Source organism: Brassica napus, chromosome C9 (assembly GCF_020379485.1).
Source record: "Brassica napus cultivar Da-Ae chromosome C9, Da-Ae, whole genome shotgun sequence".
Lineage (NCBI taxonomy): Eukaryota > Viridiplantae > Streptophyta > Magnoliopsida > Brassicales > Brassicaceae > Brassica > Brassica napus.
In genome coordinates this window covers 31,983,803-32,004,544 of record NC_063452.1, presented here as the reverse complement: position 1 = coordinate 32,004,544, position 20,742 = coordinate 31,983,803, and the positions used below count along the sequence as shown (strand labels likewise).

Here is a 20,742-nt window from a genome sequence, read left to right as displayed (position 1 = left end):
AAAAAAATGTAATAAATTTTTTTAAAAAAAATGGCTGAAAAAAACAACACCGAAGTTAGCGCCGTCTGCAAAATCTAAAACTAAAAAAAATCTAAAATCTATACCCTAAACCTAAAACCTAAACTTTAAATCCCAAATCCTATTCTCCGTCATATGGCTGGCGGAGTATTGTTTATGCTAGATCTCTGGTTAGCAAAGGACTAATTAAACGGGTGGGATCAGGATCATCTATATCTGTATGGAATGACCCATGGCTCCCAACCACTCGCCCGAGACCAGCAAATAAAAATCAACACAATTTATACCCAGACCTTACAGTGGATTCTATTATTGATTCTACTTCGCGAACCTGGAACTCCCAGGCACTTCGGGCTTTGATGGATCCCCAGGATGTGAAAATCATAGAAAGCATACCACTGAGTAGAACTCATATGGTAGACAGGGATGGCTGGCATTTCACAAATAATGGGAAGTATACGGTTAAATCAGGATATCATATAGAACAGGTCTACCCAGATAGGGAAAGACCACTTTTAGTGTTTGGACCTACAGTTGATGCATTGAAGGCGTTCTGCTGGAAAATACGGTGTCTCCCAAAGATGAAACATTTTCTATGGCAAATAGTTACAGAGTGTATAGCAGTGAAGAAGAATCTGAAAGCGCGAGGAATACAAGGGGATATATGTTGTGCAGGATGTGGAGCGGAAGAGGAATCGATCAACCATGTGTTTTTTGAATGTCCTCCAGCAATTCAGGTATGGGCTCTTTCCAAGATACCTTCAAACCCATCCATTTTCCCCACAAGCTCCCTCTTCACAAATGTGGATCATCTCTTTTGGCGAGTCATCCCGCAGATGGAGGATCATCAATTCGCATGGATACTATGGTATATTTGGAAAGGAAGGAATAGTAAAGTTTTTAGTAATGTGGATATGGATCCTCGCGATACGCTCAAATTAGCAGAAACAGAATCAACACTCTGGGCTGAGGCACAAGTACCCAAGGAAAACATGAGAGTCTTACCGGTCGAGCCTACAAGCCTTCCTTCGATTCCAGGAAGATGGTGTTTTACAAATGGCTCTTGGGAGAATGATATTTTCTCAGGACAAGGTTGGCTTAGTACTTTAGAAGGTTTTGCTGGTTTGTTGGGGGCGAGGAATGTACGGGCTTGTCTAACTCCTCTGCATGCGGAGATGGAAGCTCTATTATGGGCAATGGAATGTATGAAAAAATACGTCAATTTCAGGTTACGTTTGCAACGGATTGTTCTCAATTGGTAAAGATGGTTTCGAAACCAGAAGAATGGCCATCATTTGCAAATTATTTGGAAGATATCAAGACTCTGAGACAGAGTTTCATTAGATCAGAGATCATCTATGTACCAAGGACGCAAAATTCAAAGGCGGATAGTCTAGCACGCAGTGTCAGTAAACAACCGTCTTTCGTCGTTCACATGGATCAGGATCTCCCGGTGTGGTTCACAGAGTCAGTATGAGTCTGTTTTTTTATGACAAAAAAAAAAAAGTCTCAAATCCTAAACCATAAACCCAAAACTCTAAATCCTAAAACCTAAACCCAAAATCCAAAACCCAAAACCCAAAACTCTAAACCATAAATCCTAAATCTTAAACTCTAAACTCTAAATCCTAAACCCTAAACCCAAGACTCTAAATCATAAACCCTAAACCATCGATCCTAAACTATCGATCCTAAACTCTAAACTCTAAATCTTAAATTATAAACCCAAACCCTAATCAATTGATGGGTTTAGGGTTTAGAATTTAGGGTAGTATTTAGGGTTTAACGTTTAGGGTTTAGGGTTAGAGTTTAAGATTTAGGGTTTATGATTTAGAGTTTTGGGTGTAGGATTTTGGATTTAGAGTTTAGGGTTTATGATTTGGGGTTTAAAGTTTATGATTTAGGTTTTAAATTTATAGAGTTTTAAGTTTTGCAGAGGGCGTTAATGTGAGTGTTGGTTTTTTCAACCATTTATTTTAAAATTATGTTATTCTTTTTAATTAATCATACGTGGTATTTTGGTTGGTTATAAAATATGAGTTGAATTTAACTATTCTCCACCATGGAGGTGAACTTAAGTTTTGTTCATTGCTTTTCTGCATGTATTTGCAATGTAAACACAAAGTCAAACTATCACATGACCGATCTGGGTGTGCATCATAAGCTGCGTCAAACACTAATGATAAACTAAAAGATACGTGAGTAAAAAGCAGCTAGTAACCAATTATTGCATTGACTTAGATAAAAACAGTAGAAGCGCTTATTTTTAAATAGCTTTGTTAAATACGAATAGAAAAGTGACAACCAGCCAAAGAAAAGTTAACAAAGATATTTGAACAACTGTATTTTCGCTTTTGACATTTCCAAAATTTAGAGCATCTATCCCACGTACTCATTTAGGGGTTCTTAATCATTTTTTAATAATTTTTAGTAAAAAAAGTGAGTTTAAAAAACTTAATTAAGAGATGGACATATTTATGTGTTCATTGCAAGTTTCTTATTTTCGGTTCTTAAACTTCAAATTTATTAGTTAAATTTCAAATTTATTGATTAAATTATTAAACATAACATTTTGAATATAGATTTTTAAATAAAAAGATAAAACCAAAGATTAGTAAAATAAACGAGAATTATTTGGAAGAAGTCTGAGCTTAAGAAACATAACATAACATTGAACTAGGGTTCACTACAAAGTGTCAATCCCATTGTCCAAGATCAGAGTGAACCAGAGTGTGAACACGAAGAAGCCATGTCAGAACTACCTAGAAGTAGTCACGGTGGATGGCTTTGATTTCTGATTTATGGGTTTCTTGAGCTACAAGAAAGCGTTCAACTGTCTAGAGCAAGCGCTTTCTCTGAGCATGGAGCTATAACAAGCCTAAGCTGAAGAGGAAATATTTAACTTTTAATTAGGAGACAATATTGTACAACCAAGAACCTTTGTACTGATGTCTTTTGTCCCCTGTTGTGACCTGTTTGGCTTGAAGTCGTGACTTTACAACCAAGAGAGGATAAGTTGTGACTGTTGCTCCGAGTTTAGCCACAGCTCCAAGAAGAAATGTCTATAGCTCTGTTCTTTTGATAGACGCTGAATCTAGCGTCAGCGGCTCCGAATACTTCGTCCTCAAGAATCTAGCGTCAACGCTGAATCAAGCCGTAACCGTAAAAATAGTCGCCGCCGATTATCGTAACTGCCGCTAGAATTTTTGGCGATCAGTTAACATCCTAAATTTGCGTCTCTTATAATTAATATCGTTTCAATGGTTTCTCTGCAATCTTGCTTTTAAAGCAACAAAAATATAGAGCTAAAAAGAGACGCGGACGCTAGACGCGGCGTTTGATAAACGAACAGGGGTTATGTGACTGTTGCTCTGAATTTAGCCTCTTTCCTAAAACTTCAACACACAGAATACAAATCAAGAATATGTCACCTGTGACGCCGCGGTTCCAGCGAGAGACGGAGCCAATCCACCGTATAAACGCTCCCATCCCTCTTGTTTCACAACCTTTCAAATACAAATCAAGAACTTGTCATGCAATCCAAAGGCAACTCGAAGATCATTTCAAAAATCTTCGAACATTCATAAGAAAATCCAGTAATCAATTCTCTCAGACTCTCTCTCAAGCGCAATACACAATCTCAAAACTAACCTGGCACATGTGTTCGATAGTTCCAAGCTTCCTCTTCTCCCTCTTGATATCACGCTCCGTCTGTTGCCGCGTATGTACCTAATTTCAACAAACAAACACCATCGAAGATTATCATCAACAAGGAAGATCACGGAGAAATTTGGCCGTGAGAACGCAAAAATAGAATCGTTACAGTTTGGAGAGGATAAGTGAGGAGTTGAGCGATGATCCCACCCCCAGCTCCAGCCAATCCATTTATCAGAGTGTCCGACATGGTTTCTGTGAAGACGAAGGGAGGAGAGCAGATCCAGAATAACCTCCGATTCAAATTGAAATCCACCTCCACTCGTTACAAGGCTCGCACTTCCGACACGCTGGACTCCATCGCCGGCTCTGTGATGAGATCGTCGTCGACGAAATCGAAGAAGGGAGAGAGACGCGGGTTTGCTTCTGAACACCCACAACACAACACGTGTCTCAAGACACGGTCTCTTCCTTCCCCTAATTAAGATACGTTTCTTTTTAACTAACCCAATTTTTTTTTTTTCAATTCATGTAATGTTAAGATGCGGTAGTTGCATACTGCGATAATGATGCTCTAAAGGCACATATTTTTTTGCAAACTCTTAAGTCACGTTATTAATAAATTTATCAAATAATACTATTCTTTAAGATATACTCGAAAATAGTTAAAAAGGTAACCTATTTGAAATTGAAAAATAAGCCTTAAACAGTGTATATTGTTCCAAGGCTATGCACTAGAAACCGGTTGTTGTTCCCGACTGTCGCTGTGCGTCTTCTTCGTTTTAAGGAGGGGTGTTATGTGATGAAAGAAGGCGAATTTGTGGGGATAGACATACTGCTCTTCGACGTAAAGGTATTTGTTTCTTCGGTAATGCTTTTGGACCTAACTTTAGACGTCACAGTGAAAATTGAAAAGAAAATTGACATGCTCTAAATTTATATAGTGGCCTGATAAAACTAAATTATAACGCTAAAACATAATTAAACACTATTTAAATCTCTCTCTATATATATAGACAAAAACATTATGCCATCAAGCCAAGCCACCTCCCGGATAAGCTGATTAGAAAGCGTAGCAGCTTAAACAAAGCCGCACAATCAAAGGTGAATTCCTCTCGTATATCAGAATAGGGTGTTTTGGGGCCGAAAAATCTCGTCAATCCAAACAAATGAATCATTCTTCTGGTCCTCATCAGTTAATACTTTCTTACTACTATGTAGTATTAAAAGTACACAATACTTTGTCCAAAAAAAAAGTACACAATACTAAATTAGTCAGACTTTGAGTTCCAAGAGAAGGAGCTTATGGCGTCAATACTCATGTCACAATTGCAGTAAATAATGAATATTACTTTACCTTTTTGGTTTAATTGTGCTGTTAGTTTTTGTGGTGCTCATTCAGTTAGGTTTAGTTATGGTTCACATTGTTTAAGATGAGGAATCGTTTAATATTTATTATCTATCTTTTTCGTCCTACACTTCATAGAAAATTTGAACACACGACTAAGCAGCTCTTGAATAGGTGTAAGTTGGCCATATATAACCTAATGAGCGATGTCTTTATCTTCGGTGTGGTACTCTACAAGATCATTAACAGAACCATGACCATTGAGAGGAACAAACCATAAGATAAAGAAAGACTATTGGGTTGGGTGAAAGAGCATCCTTCTGATACTCAACATTTCATCATGATCGTTGACCTCGGCTAAGAAACAACTACCAAGCTGCTGTAAAGTAGTCATGTAAAAAGCAAGTGTCGAACCGCAAGACATGAGAAGAGGAGTTCGAGAGGTCAAAGTTAGTGTAGGAGTATGCTTTTCGTCTTTAGACATTTAAACATGTTTAATACATATGTATAAATATAGTTTATGGTTCATGTGATTAGTTGGTTGCCCAAAATAATAAATTTAACAATCTAATATCAAATCACAAAGCTTGGTTTACGAATCATAAATGGTTTCTTTGAAATATCAACCTAAAGTAAAAAATGAACTTTATTAAGAATATTAAAAACACAAAAAAACAACAGTATGTATATATTCTTAGCCTGCTAAAAAATTATTCAGAACTCGCATTAAAAAAACATAACAATGTTGATATACTTAAGACACATATATTCCAAATTAAAAAAAGGATGGATGATTGATACCGTCCGATCTCGACGCGCTACTAATCGTGCGGTCCAGAGTTTAGTTTTGGATTATTTCGAGAAATAATTCTGCAACAGAAAAAAGCTAGGATGGACGTTTGTGATCCTCTGTTGCGAAATATTATTGACGGTCAGGATTTAAAGATTTCCTCGGAGAGAATATTAAAGATTTCCTCGGAGAGAATATTAAAGATTTCCTCGGAGAGAAATAATTCTCACGTGTGTTGTTAAATATACATATTAAAAAATAGAAATTTAATTAACAAAAAAGTTATACGCAACATGAATCTAAATGAACAATAAATATAGCTAAGTTTCAAGGGCATATATCATTTATAGACATGAAGGTACATTTTTTGACAGCAATTGTAATGAAGTAAGACGAATTAAAATACTTGAAATGAAATTTGGCAGTCTATACGTAAAAGTGTTGATTTATAATATGAACAATAAAATATTATATAAAAAACATTATGTTATATAATTAACAAATATTCCGCGTGAAGCGCGGACAAACCACTAGTAAACAAAGAAAATAAAATGTGTGCGGTATGAGTGGGTTGGTTTCCGTTTGTGGTATTTATTTTAACATAAGAAATACAGTAGAACCTCTATAAATTAATGAGTCCGTTTTCTAAAAGGGTCGCACTAAGTTTTTAATTGTGAAAATGGGTCACTAGAAATTTTAATTGGAAAAAACATACATATATGCGAGAGAAATCATTTGTGACCTTTCTAACCTTTTGACCCTGTAACTTGATGACATTTGACCAAGAAATTAAAAAATGTGCAACCTAAAATGACCCATAAATTTTAGGGTGAATTTGCGAGATATCTAAGTTTGATAGATTAATTAGGTGCACGTCAATGATTTTGACATAATTAAGAGACTAACAAATGTGTCTCCTTTCATCCGGTTATAACCCTCTAGCCAACAAGTAGACGGTGAAAGGAAGAAGGTAAGAACACGTAGGCTTAGATAAGTAAGGCCATGATTTACCGCGTACTGTGCAGATCTCAGGGTATTAAATCGACCACGCCACACACATTTCTAACCGCATACGGTTTACTGTATTCAGTAAATATGTGGAGGATAGTAGAACATCGACATCTTGATATATGGTGTAGTCCTTTATTTTGTTACAGTCTGTCCATTTGTGTAAGAAGTAAGAAAATACAGTGAAGAAGGTGAATGCAGTTGCAGAGTTAATGCTCTGACTTTCGATAAGGTAAGCTTCAGTTAACTCTGCTTACTACCTCGATTGTACATTTATTATACCTTTTGATTTACCTACTGAAGATGGAATGGAATTACAGTTATAGATCTGAAATAATATTCTGTTTACTGTGGTAATTTTGCAGATGAATGAGCCAGATAAAGTCTTGATTGTACATGGGACGTGGGTCCGTGATGCAGATAATCGGTGGATATTTTAACCTGACATAGTGTGTGCAGCTGAGCATTTCATCCAACTTAATGTGGAGATGACAATGACTGAGCTACTAACTGCAGTAAAAGAATGTCTAGACATAATATCCAAGGATATCTCCATCAAACTCTCCTATCAATACCCGGAGTGGATTGCAATGGGTGATGGAGAGTTGGATACGCCTCAGTACATAACAGACGATACCAAAGTAGGTGTCTTCATCCGGATGAGGCGCGCCATTGAAGAAGTTGATCTTTATGTCTCCATCGTTCGCCATTCACCTAGTGGGAAAGAACCTCATCTACCATGCCAACGTAATGTGCGTATAGGGGGAGAGGATGGCAGTGACAACTGTATGGATGAGGAGGAGTGGCATGCTTTTGCACTCTCGGAAACTCCATTGACTATTCCCCCAACACAGAAGCATGTAGGTGGGAAAGACCATGAGGTGCCGGAGTGTTCCGTACAGAGGCCTAGAAATGGTATGCCTCGGCGACAGACTATTCTACATGGTATGCATGGAATAGAAATCAGGGAACCAGCGGAGAATAGTCGACTTGATATGGCGGAGACAGCAGCAAGACATAAGGGAAAGAACAACCCCTTAGAGGATGAAACTGATTCATACACAGACTCCGATAAAGCAATGGTCGTCCCTGTGCTCCGTACAAGTATTCCCGAGTCAGCAAATGCATCTAGACCTGTAGCTCGGCGTCTAGTGTTCGGAATACCAGGAATTCCCAACACACAGGAGGAAGATGGTAGTTCTAGTTCGAGTACAGAGGCTCCCCTTAAGGTAGCTGACGAATTTGGTCAACACTGGGGAAAATTTGATGAAGCACTCCACGAGATGCTAAACAACCCATATACTCCAGCTCTATTTGGAAAGGATGCCCCACCAGTTTTCAACGATCGCCGGGGGACATGTATAACAAGAAACAATGTGCCAATACGTACTATAGTTATATAGTATAGAACTATTTGAATTTGTCGAGATTAATACTTACTATAGTATATCATATACTAATTACTTGTTATTGACAAAATGTAAATTTGTAGGTGTGGATATTGCCCTTGCTGACATACAATACGAGTGGGATGAAATTTACATTGGCCGTGTCTTCAAATCCAAAACTGGCCGCAAAATTAAACTAGCCATTCATGCCATGAATAGGAAGTTCCATTTCAGGACACCCCGCTCGAGTCCGGCAATGCTACTTGCCCAATGCGTGGGCAATGGATGCCTGTGGCGCGTGTATGCGGTTCTGCTGGATGCTAGTGGGAACTTTCAAGTTCGCCAAGCAAACCTTATTCACTCATGCACCATCGATGAGCGCCGCAACTACCATAAACTGGCAACCACTCAGGTTATAGGCGAGATAATGCAATCAAGGTTTGTTGGAATTAAGTGTGGCCCAACTGCAGCAGCAATTAGGAAAATACCGTTGGATGAGTTTCATGTGAACGTATCGTATTGGAAAGCTTGGAGAACTAGAGAGCTTGCAATGGACCATGTGATGGGTACAATGGTAGGAAGTTACTCACTTATACCCGCCTACTTAGCTCTCCTTCAGTCGTCAAATGAAGGAACGACCTGCTTCTTGGAGAGTACGGATGTCGAAGATAGGGGAACAATATTTAAGTACTGTTTTGTTGCATATGGGGCATCAATCTCAGGGTATCTGTCCATGTGCAAAGTGGTTGTTGTCAATGGGACGTCATTGAAAGGTAAGTTTGGTGGCTGCCTACTTACAGCGTCTGCACAAGACGGAAATTTCCAAGTATTTCCTCTAGCTTTTGCGGTGGTTGATAGTGAAAACGACGATGCTTGGGAATGGTTTTTCCAGAAATTACAAACTTTTGTTTACGATGTGCCGGGGTTGGTTTTCATATCAGATCGACATGCCAGTATTTACAATGGTCTTGGAAAGGTACCTCCTGTACTATACTATTTAAATTCGACTATACCATATTTTGTTAATAGTCTAATGCTTGCGGGCTTATTTTATTCATACAGTATGGTAATAATTGGAGTTTTATGTTTTTGACAACCAGGTTTATCATCACGCTCATCACGTTGCATGTGTAGTCCATCTTTGGCGAAACATAAAGGCAACATTTAAGAAAAGCAGACTCGCAAACCTTATGTCTGCCGCTGCACGGGCATTCACGGTTACCGAGTTTAATCAGAAGTTTATCGAGATCCAGAAAATAAACCCTGCATGTTATGCATATTTGGTTGACATAGGTATGTCTACCAATTCTTGAATATAGTACAATTATTAAAACATAATAACTCATACCATACTATATCTTCTTCAGGGTTTGACCACTGTACTAGAGCTCATTTCAAAGGCCAGCGGTACAACATGATGGACTCAAACATTGCCGAAACTTGGAATGGTGTCATTAAGGAAGCAAGAGAATATCCACTTATCACTATGTTTGAATACGCACGACCGTTATGGGCTGGCTAGCATTGCGTAGAGCAAAAGCAAACCGAGAGCAAGGAACCCTCACACCAAATGTACAGAAACTGGTTGAGGAGAACTATGAACTGTCAACCGGTTTGTCAGTACGTGATATTGGGGAGTTGGAGTTTCAAGTGCAGGACAATGCGGGAGAGTGCTTCACCGTTTTATTAGGACCTGGCAGCTACAGTTGTATGGAATACGACTCAATTGGCATACTATGTATTCATGCTCTAGCTACTGCAACAAGGATTGGCTTCCCATCTGATTCTTTGGTGGCGCCACCATACTATGTGACAACTTGGAGACAAGGATTTGCTGGAAAAATTTACCCGGTCCCATCAGTAGGAGGGATAGAAATAGGGGGTGGTACTCTAAATGACCTTCTCCCACCAGCGGTGCGCCGCCCACCTGGCCGTCCAAGGAAAGTCCGCATTCTCTCTCGCGGGGAGTATAGGGTACATCTTTCCTTTTGATGAATACATGAGAGTAAGGGGAGACAAACTTGGATATGTGATGACAATGATAATGAATAGAGTATTCAACATACATTACCGAACACTTGATGGTATATGACATGTATAGTATATTACATGTAACTGGTATATAGGCGGGTTGATATGGTATGGTATAAGGTACATCTTTCCTTTATATCAGTACATGAGAGTAAGGGGATATAAACTTGGATAGATGATAATGATGCTAATGAATAGAGTATTCAACATACATTAGCAAATACTTGATGCTATATGACATATAGTAGATTACATGTAAATGGTATATAGACGTGTTGATATGGTATGGTATATTAGATATGAATTTTTGATGTTCTTTTGTCAATGACATTAGTATTGTCCTAATGTTGCAGAAAGGAGGCACCTCATCCTCTAGGAAATGCAAACGTTGTGGCCGTTCAGGTCACAACAAGGCGTCCTGCCGAAACCCTATATAAAAAGTACGTGACTATGGAAAAGGTATCTGAAAGCAGTTCAAAGCTTCTTTTTGGGAACTGGGTGAATAAGCGAAAGCCTTTGCCGTCTACGGACTGGCCCTCTAAATGAAGTATGATGGAGAAGTGAAGCAAATTTTAACTAAATACACGAATATATGCAGAGCTGTCATATATCGATGTATTTAGTATGTAAATAGTATGCTATATAAACCCTATGTGAAGCACAAAGTATGTGCAAGTTGTACGGAACACCCGCCGACCTTTTGATGTGAATATAGTGATGTCTTTCTCCACTAAATATTCCAAAATGACAACATTGTAGAGGCAATCTTACTAGACTCCGCAAGTATACAATGTATTACTATACTATGCGTATTATAAATGTTAGAAGTACGCTAGGTGGGAAGGCGCAACCTATTACAAAATCACGAACCTAGTCGTAGATAAAGAATTATACACTAATATAGATAACTAAACCCTAATATTGAAATGTGAACCTACTCCCTGTACGTTGTACCGTTGGGTTGGTTAATCAGGACGACGCTGAGTAGTATGGATTACTTAAATGCTTTGCTAATTTTGTACATCCAATTAAAACACTGGTAATGCTAAAAGGAAACCCCATATAGTGAAACTAAACCCTACAATTCTAGTTAAATCATAAACCAAAGAGAAATTATTAATACACATCCCAGCTGGTGAAGCCCGCAAGTATGACATATATAGTATGGATGTTGTAAAGGGTTGAAATATGTTGGGTTCATATGGATAATTAAACCCTAATATGGAAAACTAAACCCTAATATGGATAACTAAACCCTAATATGGATATGTGAACCCACATACACCACATAATAAATATGAAAATAATTAACCCACATCGTAGAAGAAAAACAAGTGTCCCTCGTTAAACTCTAATATGGATAACTAAACACTAATATGGAGTCGTGAACCCACATAAACCACATAATAACTATGGAAATAGTTGTCCACATCCTAGAAGAAAAAAAAGTGTCCCTCATTAAACCCTACAATGGATAACTAAACCTAATATGGAAAATTGAATCCTAATATGGATAATTAAACCCTAGTATGGATATGTGAACCCACATACACCACAAAATAACTATGGAAATAGTTAACCCACATACTATCACGAAAACAAGTGTCTAACATCAATTACTATACTATTTACATGATATAGTATAGTTTAACGTAATGGTATACAAATATGCTAAAACGAAGTAGATGACGTGTTAGTAGTTAAATCATAAACCAAATAGGATTTATTAATACATATCCCACCTGGTGAAGTCCGCAAGTATATTGCGCATTACTATTCTATTGACATATACAGCATGTATGTTATAAAGGGTTGAAATAAGCTTGGTTCATATGGATAACTAAACCCTAATATGGATAAGTAAACCCTAATATGGAGATGTGAACCCACATAAACCACATAATAACTATGGAAATAGTTAACCCACATCCTAGAAGAAAGCAAGTGTCCTTCATTAAACCCTAATATGGATATGTGAACCCACATACACGACATAATAAGTATGAAAATAGTTAACTCACATCCTAGAAGAAAACAAGTGTCTTTCATTCAATAATATACTATTTACCGGAGATAGCATAGTTTCACATAGTATAGACAACTAAACCCTAATATGGATAAGTAAACTCTAATATGGATATGTGAACCCACATAAACCACATAATAACTATGGAAATAGTTAACCCACATCCGAGAAGAAAATAAGTGTCCCTCATAAAACCCTAATATGGATAAATAAACCCTAATATGGAAAACTAAACCCTAATATGGAAAACTAAACCCTAATATGGATATGTGAACCCACATAAACCACATAATAACTATGGAAATAGTTAACCCACATCCTAGAAGAAAACAAGTGTCCCTCCCTCATTAAACCCTTATATGGATAACTAAACCCTAATATGGACAACTAAATCCTAATATGGATAACTAAACCCTAACATGGATATGTGAACCCACATATACCACATAATAACTATGGAAATAGTTAACCCACATCATACAAGAAAACAAATTCCCTTCATTAAATACTATACTATTTAGTATATATGGTATATTGTAACGACAGTGGAAGTAGTGAAACATATTACCATATTAAGAACTATACTCTAATATGGATAACTAAACCCTAATATGAATATGTGAACCCACATTGTTTACCATTTAGGAAATCTAAAGGAAAAATGATTGCTGACTACATGAAGTGGTGGCATCACATGGCTAACTATGCAAACTAAACAAATGTATACTTAACTACATGATGTATATATTATGCATGACAACATCTCTCAACTTTATGATGTTATGTAGTTAACATCACGAGTTAAATTTTATTCATCCAAAAAATGATGTGTATGTCAGAGACCGTTTAAATCTCTTGGTTCATCAATTGAAATGTTACGTACCAGATGATAATTTACCTAAATTAGATTTTGACACGTGTTTTAAAAGCGTAAAAATACTTTTTAACAAAATTTAATTTACAAAATCAATATGTTCTATAATTTTTGATAAGTAGTGTTTTACCATTTTTATTTAGTGTATTTGAAAACAATATAATTATATTATTTTTATTTTTCTTAAATATAAAAATTGTATAAGATATTATTTAATTTAGTTTTTTTAATTCTTTTAATCTGTTTTCGTATTAACTTTTAATAAAATTTATGTAATTCGTTTGATTAACTGTGTGATATATACTTATTTGATAAACAAAATTATTATAAAACTTCTTTGATGTCAATTTATTGATTCTTATATTTTATTTGTTTAATATGAAATTATTAAGTTAATGAATTATTTTATATATTTTTTCATAAACAAAAATTCCATTGATTTAAACTTAGTAAAACTTTCATAATTATGTACGCAAGATTATGTTTGGTTTAAGTTGACATCACATAAGTTTTAAGCAAATAAAATGTTAAAGTTAATAAATTGACAGAAAATAAGTTTCATAATTAAAAAATTATCAAAGAAGTATATATCACACAATTAATCAAACGAATTACAATTTTTTTTATTAAAATTTCATAACAAAAAGATTAATATAATTAATTAAAATCAAAACAGATTAATAAATATAAAAATAATACAATTATATAGTTTTAAAATACACTAAAATAAAAAAATGTTAAAACACTACTTATAAAAAATATTAAAAATATTGATTTTGTAAATTAGATTTTGTTAAAAATATTCTTACGCTTTTAAAATGTGAGTCAAAATCTAATTGTAATTAAATTATAGTCGAGTCGATCATATTTTAATTGTTGAAACAATATATTTAAACGATCTCTAACATCTGCATCAGTTTTTGGTTGAATGAAATTAAACTCGGGATGTTAACTACATGACATCATAAAGTTGAGGGATGTTGTCATGCATAACATATACTTCGTGTGACTAGGTATACATTACTTTAGTTTGCATGGTTAGCCATGTGATGGTCAATACTTCATGTTGCCAGCAATCATTTTTCCAAATCTAAACCCTAACCATGGAAAAAGTTAACCCACATCCTCTTATAAATAGTTCTCCTTCCTTAAATACTATACCATATAGTCTATGTAGTATAGTGTAACATAAGGATAGCAGTGTATTAACATGCATTTAGTTAAAAGGGAAGCACTTTACTAACATGCATTTAGTTAAAAGGACAGACATTGTTTGAAGTAAACATTGGATCAAAGTGAGAATGCGTCATAACGAAATAATCCAAATTGGGAGTTAAGAGAAAGAAACAGGATGTAGTGTCATAATAAAACATTGGGTATACAACACAATCAACCTCCAACCTAACCCATAGACAAAGCTGCAATGGCATAGTTCTCCACTGCTACACGTACTTCTTCTTCAATCAAGGAAAGCGTGTTCAAAGGCTGATCAGCTGCTGCCATTTCTAGCAGAATAAGGGCAGCAACACCCGAGAAACCTATCCATATTTGCAAACGAGTAAACTTTTATATATGAAAAAATTAGGTGCATAAAGCTGAGCGGAAGTAAATATTTTATACCTGGGTGTTCAAGGAGAAATAGGAAAGGGGCGGAAGTTCATCCCACCAGGATTGGGGACAATACAGTAGCTCGAAATAAGGTGAGGCAGCATGGTCGAGATCGGGGTGAGATAGGAAGTAACATCTACAGTCGAGGGGCATGCGGAGTTAGAGTCGACGACATACATAGCCGACATCTTCAGATCAACAATGAGACCAACCCAGTGGGTTTTTTTTAATAAGAAACGGACTGTAGACGAAATCAACGTGAGTATACCACCCAGGGCGGTGCATAAACTGTGGTTTAATAGGGGTGGAGAACACAAACTTGTGCTTCTCTTTGATGGCATCGAACCCGGCGTAATTACGCATCAGCTCGAGGAAAAACGATGGAGGGATGAACTCAAATCTAGCAGATGGTAAACGGTCACGTCGGTTACTTATGAAGGTCACCACACGGTCCAAAGCCTAAAATGAAATTCGAGTTAGTCCATAGAAATGATGTACTAAGCAATAGTCAGTCGTATTTAAATAAAGAAAATAACTCATGCGAACAAACACCATTGCAATGGAAGAGATGGCCTAAACTTGAAATAGAATAACTGGAACCGCTGGAGACGTCCACCGATCTGGGGCATTTCATATGGTGTAGTCGTTAAAAACGGTACAAGTATTAATATTGTATAGTATAGTCTACTATACTATAAATTAAAGTACAGTATAAAGTCTAAAGTTAAAAAAGTACACGGTCGGACATACTTAGCTGCATTTAACCGCTTCAAGAAAGCATCTCGGTTTGCTGGGGTTGGAGGAGCAAAAGCATTGAAGCCCCCAATAAAGACGGGCAACACCCTGGTAGGGGGTGTGGGATTAGATGATGCAGGGGGGTTCTTTTTTGCACGCTTGGGAGCCTGTTTATTGCCTGGAACATTTTTCGTGGATTTTTTGGTTGCTTACTTACGCACTGTCGGTTCCGAAGGACTGAACCGCTGTGGACTATTGTGCTTGTGTTTACTAACTCGTCTGGCACCATCACCTGCAGCATCGTCTGCTGCTGGCACATCACCTGCACCCTATTAAGAAAACAAAAGTTTGTATAACGATTATATCTACAAATAATAGGGGGCACTGAGAAAGAGGATAAAGACAAGTACTTTAAATTTTGATGGAGAAGGATTGCTAGACCCATCCACCTCATCATTTTTTTCAACACCCAACTCCGAAGGTTCTTCCACGGGGTCAGAACCATGTGTTTCACCGCCAACAGATATAGTTTCCTACAACGATTATCGGATCAACCAACGGTACTATACCACTTACGGTTAAGACAATCACAGACAATGAGAAAGCAGGGGCAATTAATATGAGTTACCTTCTCATTCTCTGGTACAAACTTGGAACTCACACTTGGGCCTGCAGCAACGTTAGCAGGAGCTGGTGATGGATGAGGAAGCTCCTGCTGCAACCACATGGGCAGACATAAAAGGCATGAAAACGTACTATACTGTTTATGTGGTATAGTATCTATTTCATAGAAATAGTACGACACTAAGAACAGAGAAACCGGAAAACGAGTTACCTGCTCATTCCCTGTACCAAACTTAGAACTCTAACATTGGCCTCCAACAACGTTACCGGGCAAAGTTGATGGATGAGGTAATTCCTGGGAACCATAACATAAGAATGACATTAATCAATTATGGAACGTATTTATTATTCCCTATGACAGTTAATGAATAGCACTTCTCCGGCTAAAATAGTGTTATAAGCTAAAATTACTTTGCTGATTCCAGCATCAGATAGAATTTAGTTCACAACTCCAGAGACGTCAGAGACAATGTTGGATTCAGATACTGGAGATAAAGGATCCTACAAAAGCGAGATTATGCTTATTTGAAATGACTGTATGTGCATAGCTAGATGACTCGAAGATCATATGTTATATATTTCTAAGCCCACATACCTGCGGTTGCGCTTCATGACTGTCATGGGTGTGAGTTTCCATAGGCTCAACAACGACATGATCTCTGCGTCCTGTTGATTGGGCCGGTGGAGGCTCAACGTTTGAAGTGACCGGACCCATAGATTCAGTATACTTATCATCCGACGGACCACCGTGCGAATCGACAGCAACTGGAGCTGATTCCTGCGATTCATATAGAATAGTAAGACGATCCATATGAAATAGAACCAACTTGTTAACAACACAAAACTAATGACAATGTCCACCATTCAAAGAAAGTGAACTTACACTGAACTCCGTCTGTGGGACCGATGGTCGTGGAGGATCAGGAGAAAGCACTCGGTGTCCCTGAGTCCGCATTGACCCTATATCAGAGGGTAACGGGACATTATCTTCACCCGATTTAGAGACACCTGGAGAAGTGGTGGAGGCTGCATAGACAGGAGCGGATGCGTTTCCCTATGATTACCACATAAAGAATTAATACAATACTATAATGGAGATTATGATGACTATTTAAATGGAATAGTAAAGGTGAATGGAAATTTGAAAGAAAAGATTACACTGACCTTCGCCGGGGGAACAAATGCGTCTCTAACGTCATGATCTGGACCGCGATAAGGAGAATACTGTCTATACGGAATTCCTCCACCGATCGGTGGTTCCTCATCATTGTACCCCGGACCCTTTATTAACTTCTTCATGTCCTCAAACTCGGTTGTTACCGAGGTTTCCAATTGCCGAATAGATGTTGTAGCAGATTGAAGATCAGTACGGAGGACTCCCACTTCTCTGTTGAAATGCCCCTTCAAACTCAGAACGTAACCTTCAAACATGGGCATAACCCTCTCTTCATACGCGTCTGCCGCCATCCTAAGAAATGTTGGGACGTCTAGAGGGATGTTCTCACCCGGTTGTGGTTCATGCCCCTGTTGCTTGCTAGATTGCCCCCTCCAGTCTCCAGACGGCATACCACTGTCAACGCCCCCTTGTGGCACGTTACCCTTCTCCGATGCCGAGGAAACATTGTCATCACTCGATTCTGATGTTGGAGGAGGACACTTCTTCTGCTTTACATCATCAACATTAACACCATCGGACCAAGTGTTGTGTTCAAATGGGTAATCCTCCTCTATCCAAGAGACCATGTTGGCAACATAACCATCTGCCTTATCTCCCAAACCCTGATTTAGAAGGTCACCATCTACATCCGTACATACAATGGACTGGACACGTAAGCCTGCGAAGATACAAGGAAAGAGTTAGTAAACCTTTAAATAGTACGCCACACGACCATACTATTTAAATAGTATGGTATCTATCGTGTAATGGAATAGAAATCCTTGGAAACAATTGATGTTACCTGGCCAAGTTGATCGACAGATTTGGCTGTGACCAGGTTCACTACCAGCTTCCGCTCTACAACACTCCTGATGATATCCGCCGTCGAAAGAGATGAATCTGTTAGGGGATCACCACCGCCAGACTTAATTATAATCGAGGGACAAAACCATCGCGTGAGAAAATCCTTGAATCGCCATTGTCTCCTGGACATAATTCATAGGTGTTCGAGATTTTGTACTCCGCACAGTTAGTAAAAAGGACTCCCTCCCTCATGGATACTTCAGAAAGTCGTCAAGACTGGTCAGCTTCTCACCACCTCTGGTCTGATGTTTGTTGTCCCACAAGTAGGACACAAAATACCTTCTACCAAAACCAACAGTGAGAGTCGCAAACGCGTCAACGGATCCTTGTATTTTTCTCCCCTGAAAAGGCGATCCATAATCCAACCAACTGTGGGCTTCACTTCCCCACAAAACAGCTCATCCCATATGGACGTTGAGGCCCTCGCTTTAGCAGTTCCCTTCCCTCTGCCAATACCTCTTTCGTTTGCATCACCGTCAAGTAAACCACTTTCACCACAATTGAGACCTGTGACTAGCGCAAAGTCTTGTATGGCATAACGGATTGGGTTCCCGACGTAAAACCACCACAATTCTAATTCTTTTTCAGTCACCAACTGACGGGAAATAATATAATGGAGGAACATGACAGAGAAGGTATGTCCTCCCATCTGCAAAATCCTTGCGAACTGTGAATCATTCAACAGTTCCAAATGCTCATCCTCTAACGCTTGTCACATAATATCGATCCACCGGAGGTAGAAGTAGTTGTTAACACGTTTACGACCTGATGGCTCAGCTCATGACGCGAACATTCTACTTGGAAGGCCTAATTCGTCCATTATAATCTGCAACAAATTCATATAATCAATTGCATAAGTTTGTTTACCGTTCCTGGCAAATGGTATAGCAAAACATCCGATACGGAATAGAATGTATGTTTCAGATAGTACATCAGCATAATATAATTCAGAAATGGATAAGTATGCAATTGATTGAAAATGGATAATCACCTAGACTATTCGATGTATGTGAAATATAACGCTCTGCTAACATAAACGATTGCGGTAAAAAGTGAGAGTAACAACCGCAAAATTTCTCTTCTAAAGCACTGCTAATGTGTTTCGGGTAACGGGACCACTTTATTTTGACTGATATGATGACAAAGTAGAAGGTTTCAATGAAAACTAATTTCCAAAGTAGAGGAGATAACGAGGTCGATGTAGTTAACACACATAATCAGTCAAAATCAAAGCAATCACGCAATGTAATTCAAAATTGACACTCGTTTACACAATAAACCCCAACAAATTTTAAATAAGTTGCGAAGCAGAGACAGAGAAGCCTTACTCTGAAACGCTTCGTTCCGATACCTTTGGAATCGTGACTCGGCGACAACCTAATTCCGGCTCCCACCAAAGTGTCTTCAACGGAGAGAAGGGAGAATAATTAGAAATCCGAGACAACAACAGTGAATGCGCAGCGAACAGATGCAATCTTTAACCGTCGATGAAGCTTCGAGTTGCAGAAGATGGAACTATTCACTATAACCGAGAAAAAAGAAAAGGTAAAGTAATTATATTTCAGTGTGTGAAAAGGGAGCGGTCACGAAGTAAACTGAACAGTTTCCTTCTTATTTTTAATTTTTTTTACTGAGACGGTTTTCTGGTTGGTTGAGAAGGACAATATGGCATTATTGTATATTGTGTACAGGGTATATCGAAAAAATAGGGTATTTAGTTAGTGGGTGAATTATAATTTGTTTGATGAATGTATAATGCAATTTCCCTAAATTTTATTGTTTTTCGACCAGCCAAAAAAAAAGGTCTGTCATCCATTAACGTACTTTGTTTCCTTATACTCTTCCCTAATCAACAAACCAACACCCATATTCAATAAAAAAAGCCAGATCAAAGCAATAAAGGTTCCAACTTTTTTTTCCAACAATTAGGATTGAAAACCTGATCAAGGAGGAATAGAAGTGAAAATCAGGATGGCAGAGAGATAAGGAACTTAGTATTGAACGAGAGATTCACCATTGGTGAGATGAATAGAAACACTGGCTCCATAAACGCTCTAGAATTGATTCACAAACGATAAGAAAACTGAAAAAAGAATGATAAATCATGTTAGAATCGTGCACGGCGGCCTTGAAAATCTGCAGAAGAAACGAAAACCCTAAGAAGGAGAAGATAATATAATTACAAATTTGCCATTAATGCGAAAATAAAAAAATAAAACGCAAAACAGACTACGCTAGACGAGTCTTCTTCATTTTTAAAAGCATCCCTTACCTCCAGACCAAGTTAACTATTTGGTATCCATCTCGTAAACGAATGTATTACATACAGTATACATATATTATAAGACCCGATCCCAGCCTACTAGGCCGCGGTCGATGCCTCACGTCGCTCAGTCCATACCCGGACCGAACCTCTAAAAAATTTTGGCCTTTATTTAAAACATCGCCCATAGGCGAGGGCTAACTCAGATCTTAGCTCAAGACTACCATAGTCTTTCCTAGCTTAGATCAATACAACACATACGCAGCGGAATAGTATCTACTTAACCATTGGACTAAATCCAATCTAACACTTGTCTGGTCAGATCTCCTCAGCTACTGGTCAGTAAACGCAACTA

General features: G+C 37.8%; 1 protein-coding gene across 3 annotated transcripts; it reads right to left on the bottom strand.

Annotated features, from left to right (window-relative positions):
* Window positions 1-2,617: 2,617 nt before the first annotated feature.
* Window positions 2,618-4,282, bottom strand: LOC106422086 (peroxisomal nicotinamide adenine dinucleotide carrier). Of its 3 annotated transcripts, none has more exons than XM_013862916.3 (4): window positions 3,842-4,282; window positions 3,670-3,747; window positions 3,450-3,524; window positions 2,618-3,243 (listed from the first exon to the last, which is right to left on the bottom strand). In XM_013862916.3, exons 1-4 carry the CDS (start codon window positions 3,920-3,922, stop codon window positions 3,232-3,234), a joined length of 246 nt encoding a protein of 81 aa, XP_013718370.1. In that variant the 5' UTR covers window positions 3,923-4,282; the 3' UTR covers window positions 2,618-3,231. The 3 variants fall into 3 exon arrangements, with proteins under 3 accessions (XP_013718370.1, XP_013718368.1, XP_013718371.1); XM_013862914.3 differs by having other exon boundaries at window positions 2,618-3,215; window positions 3,842-4,280; XM_013862917.3 differs by having other exon boundaries at window positions 2,618-3,209; window positions 3,842-4,276.
* Window positions 4,283-20,742: the final 16,460 nt, after the last annotated feature.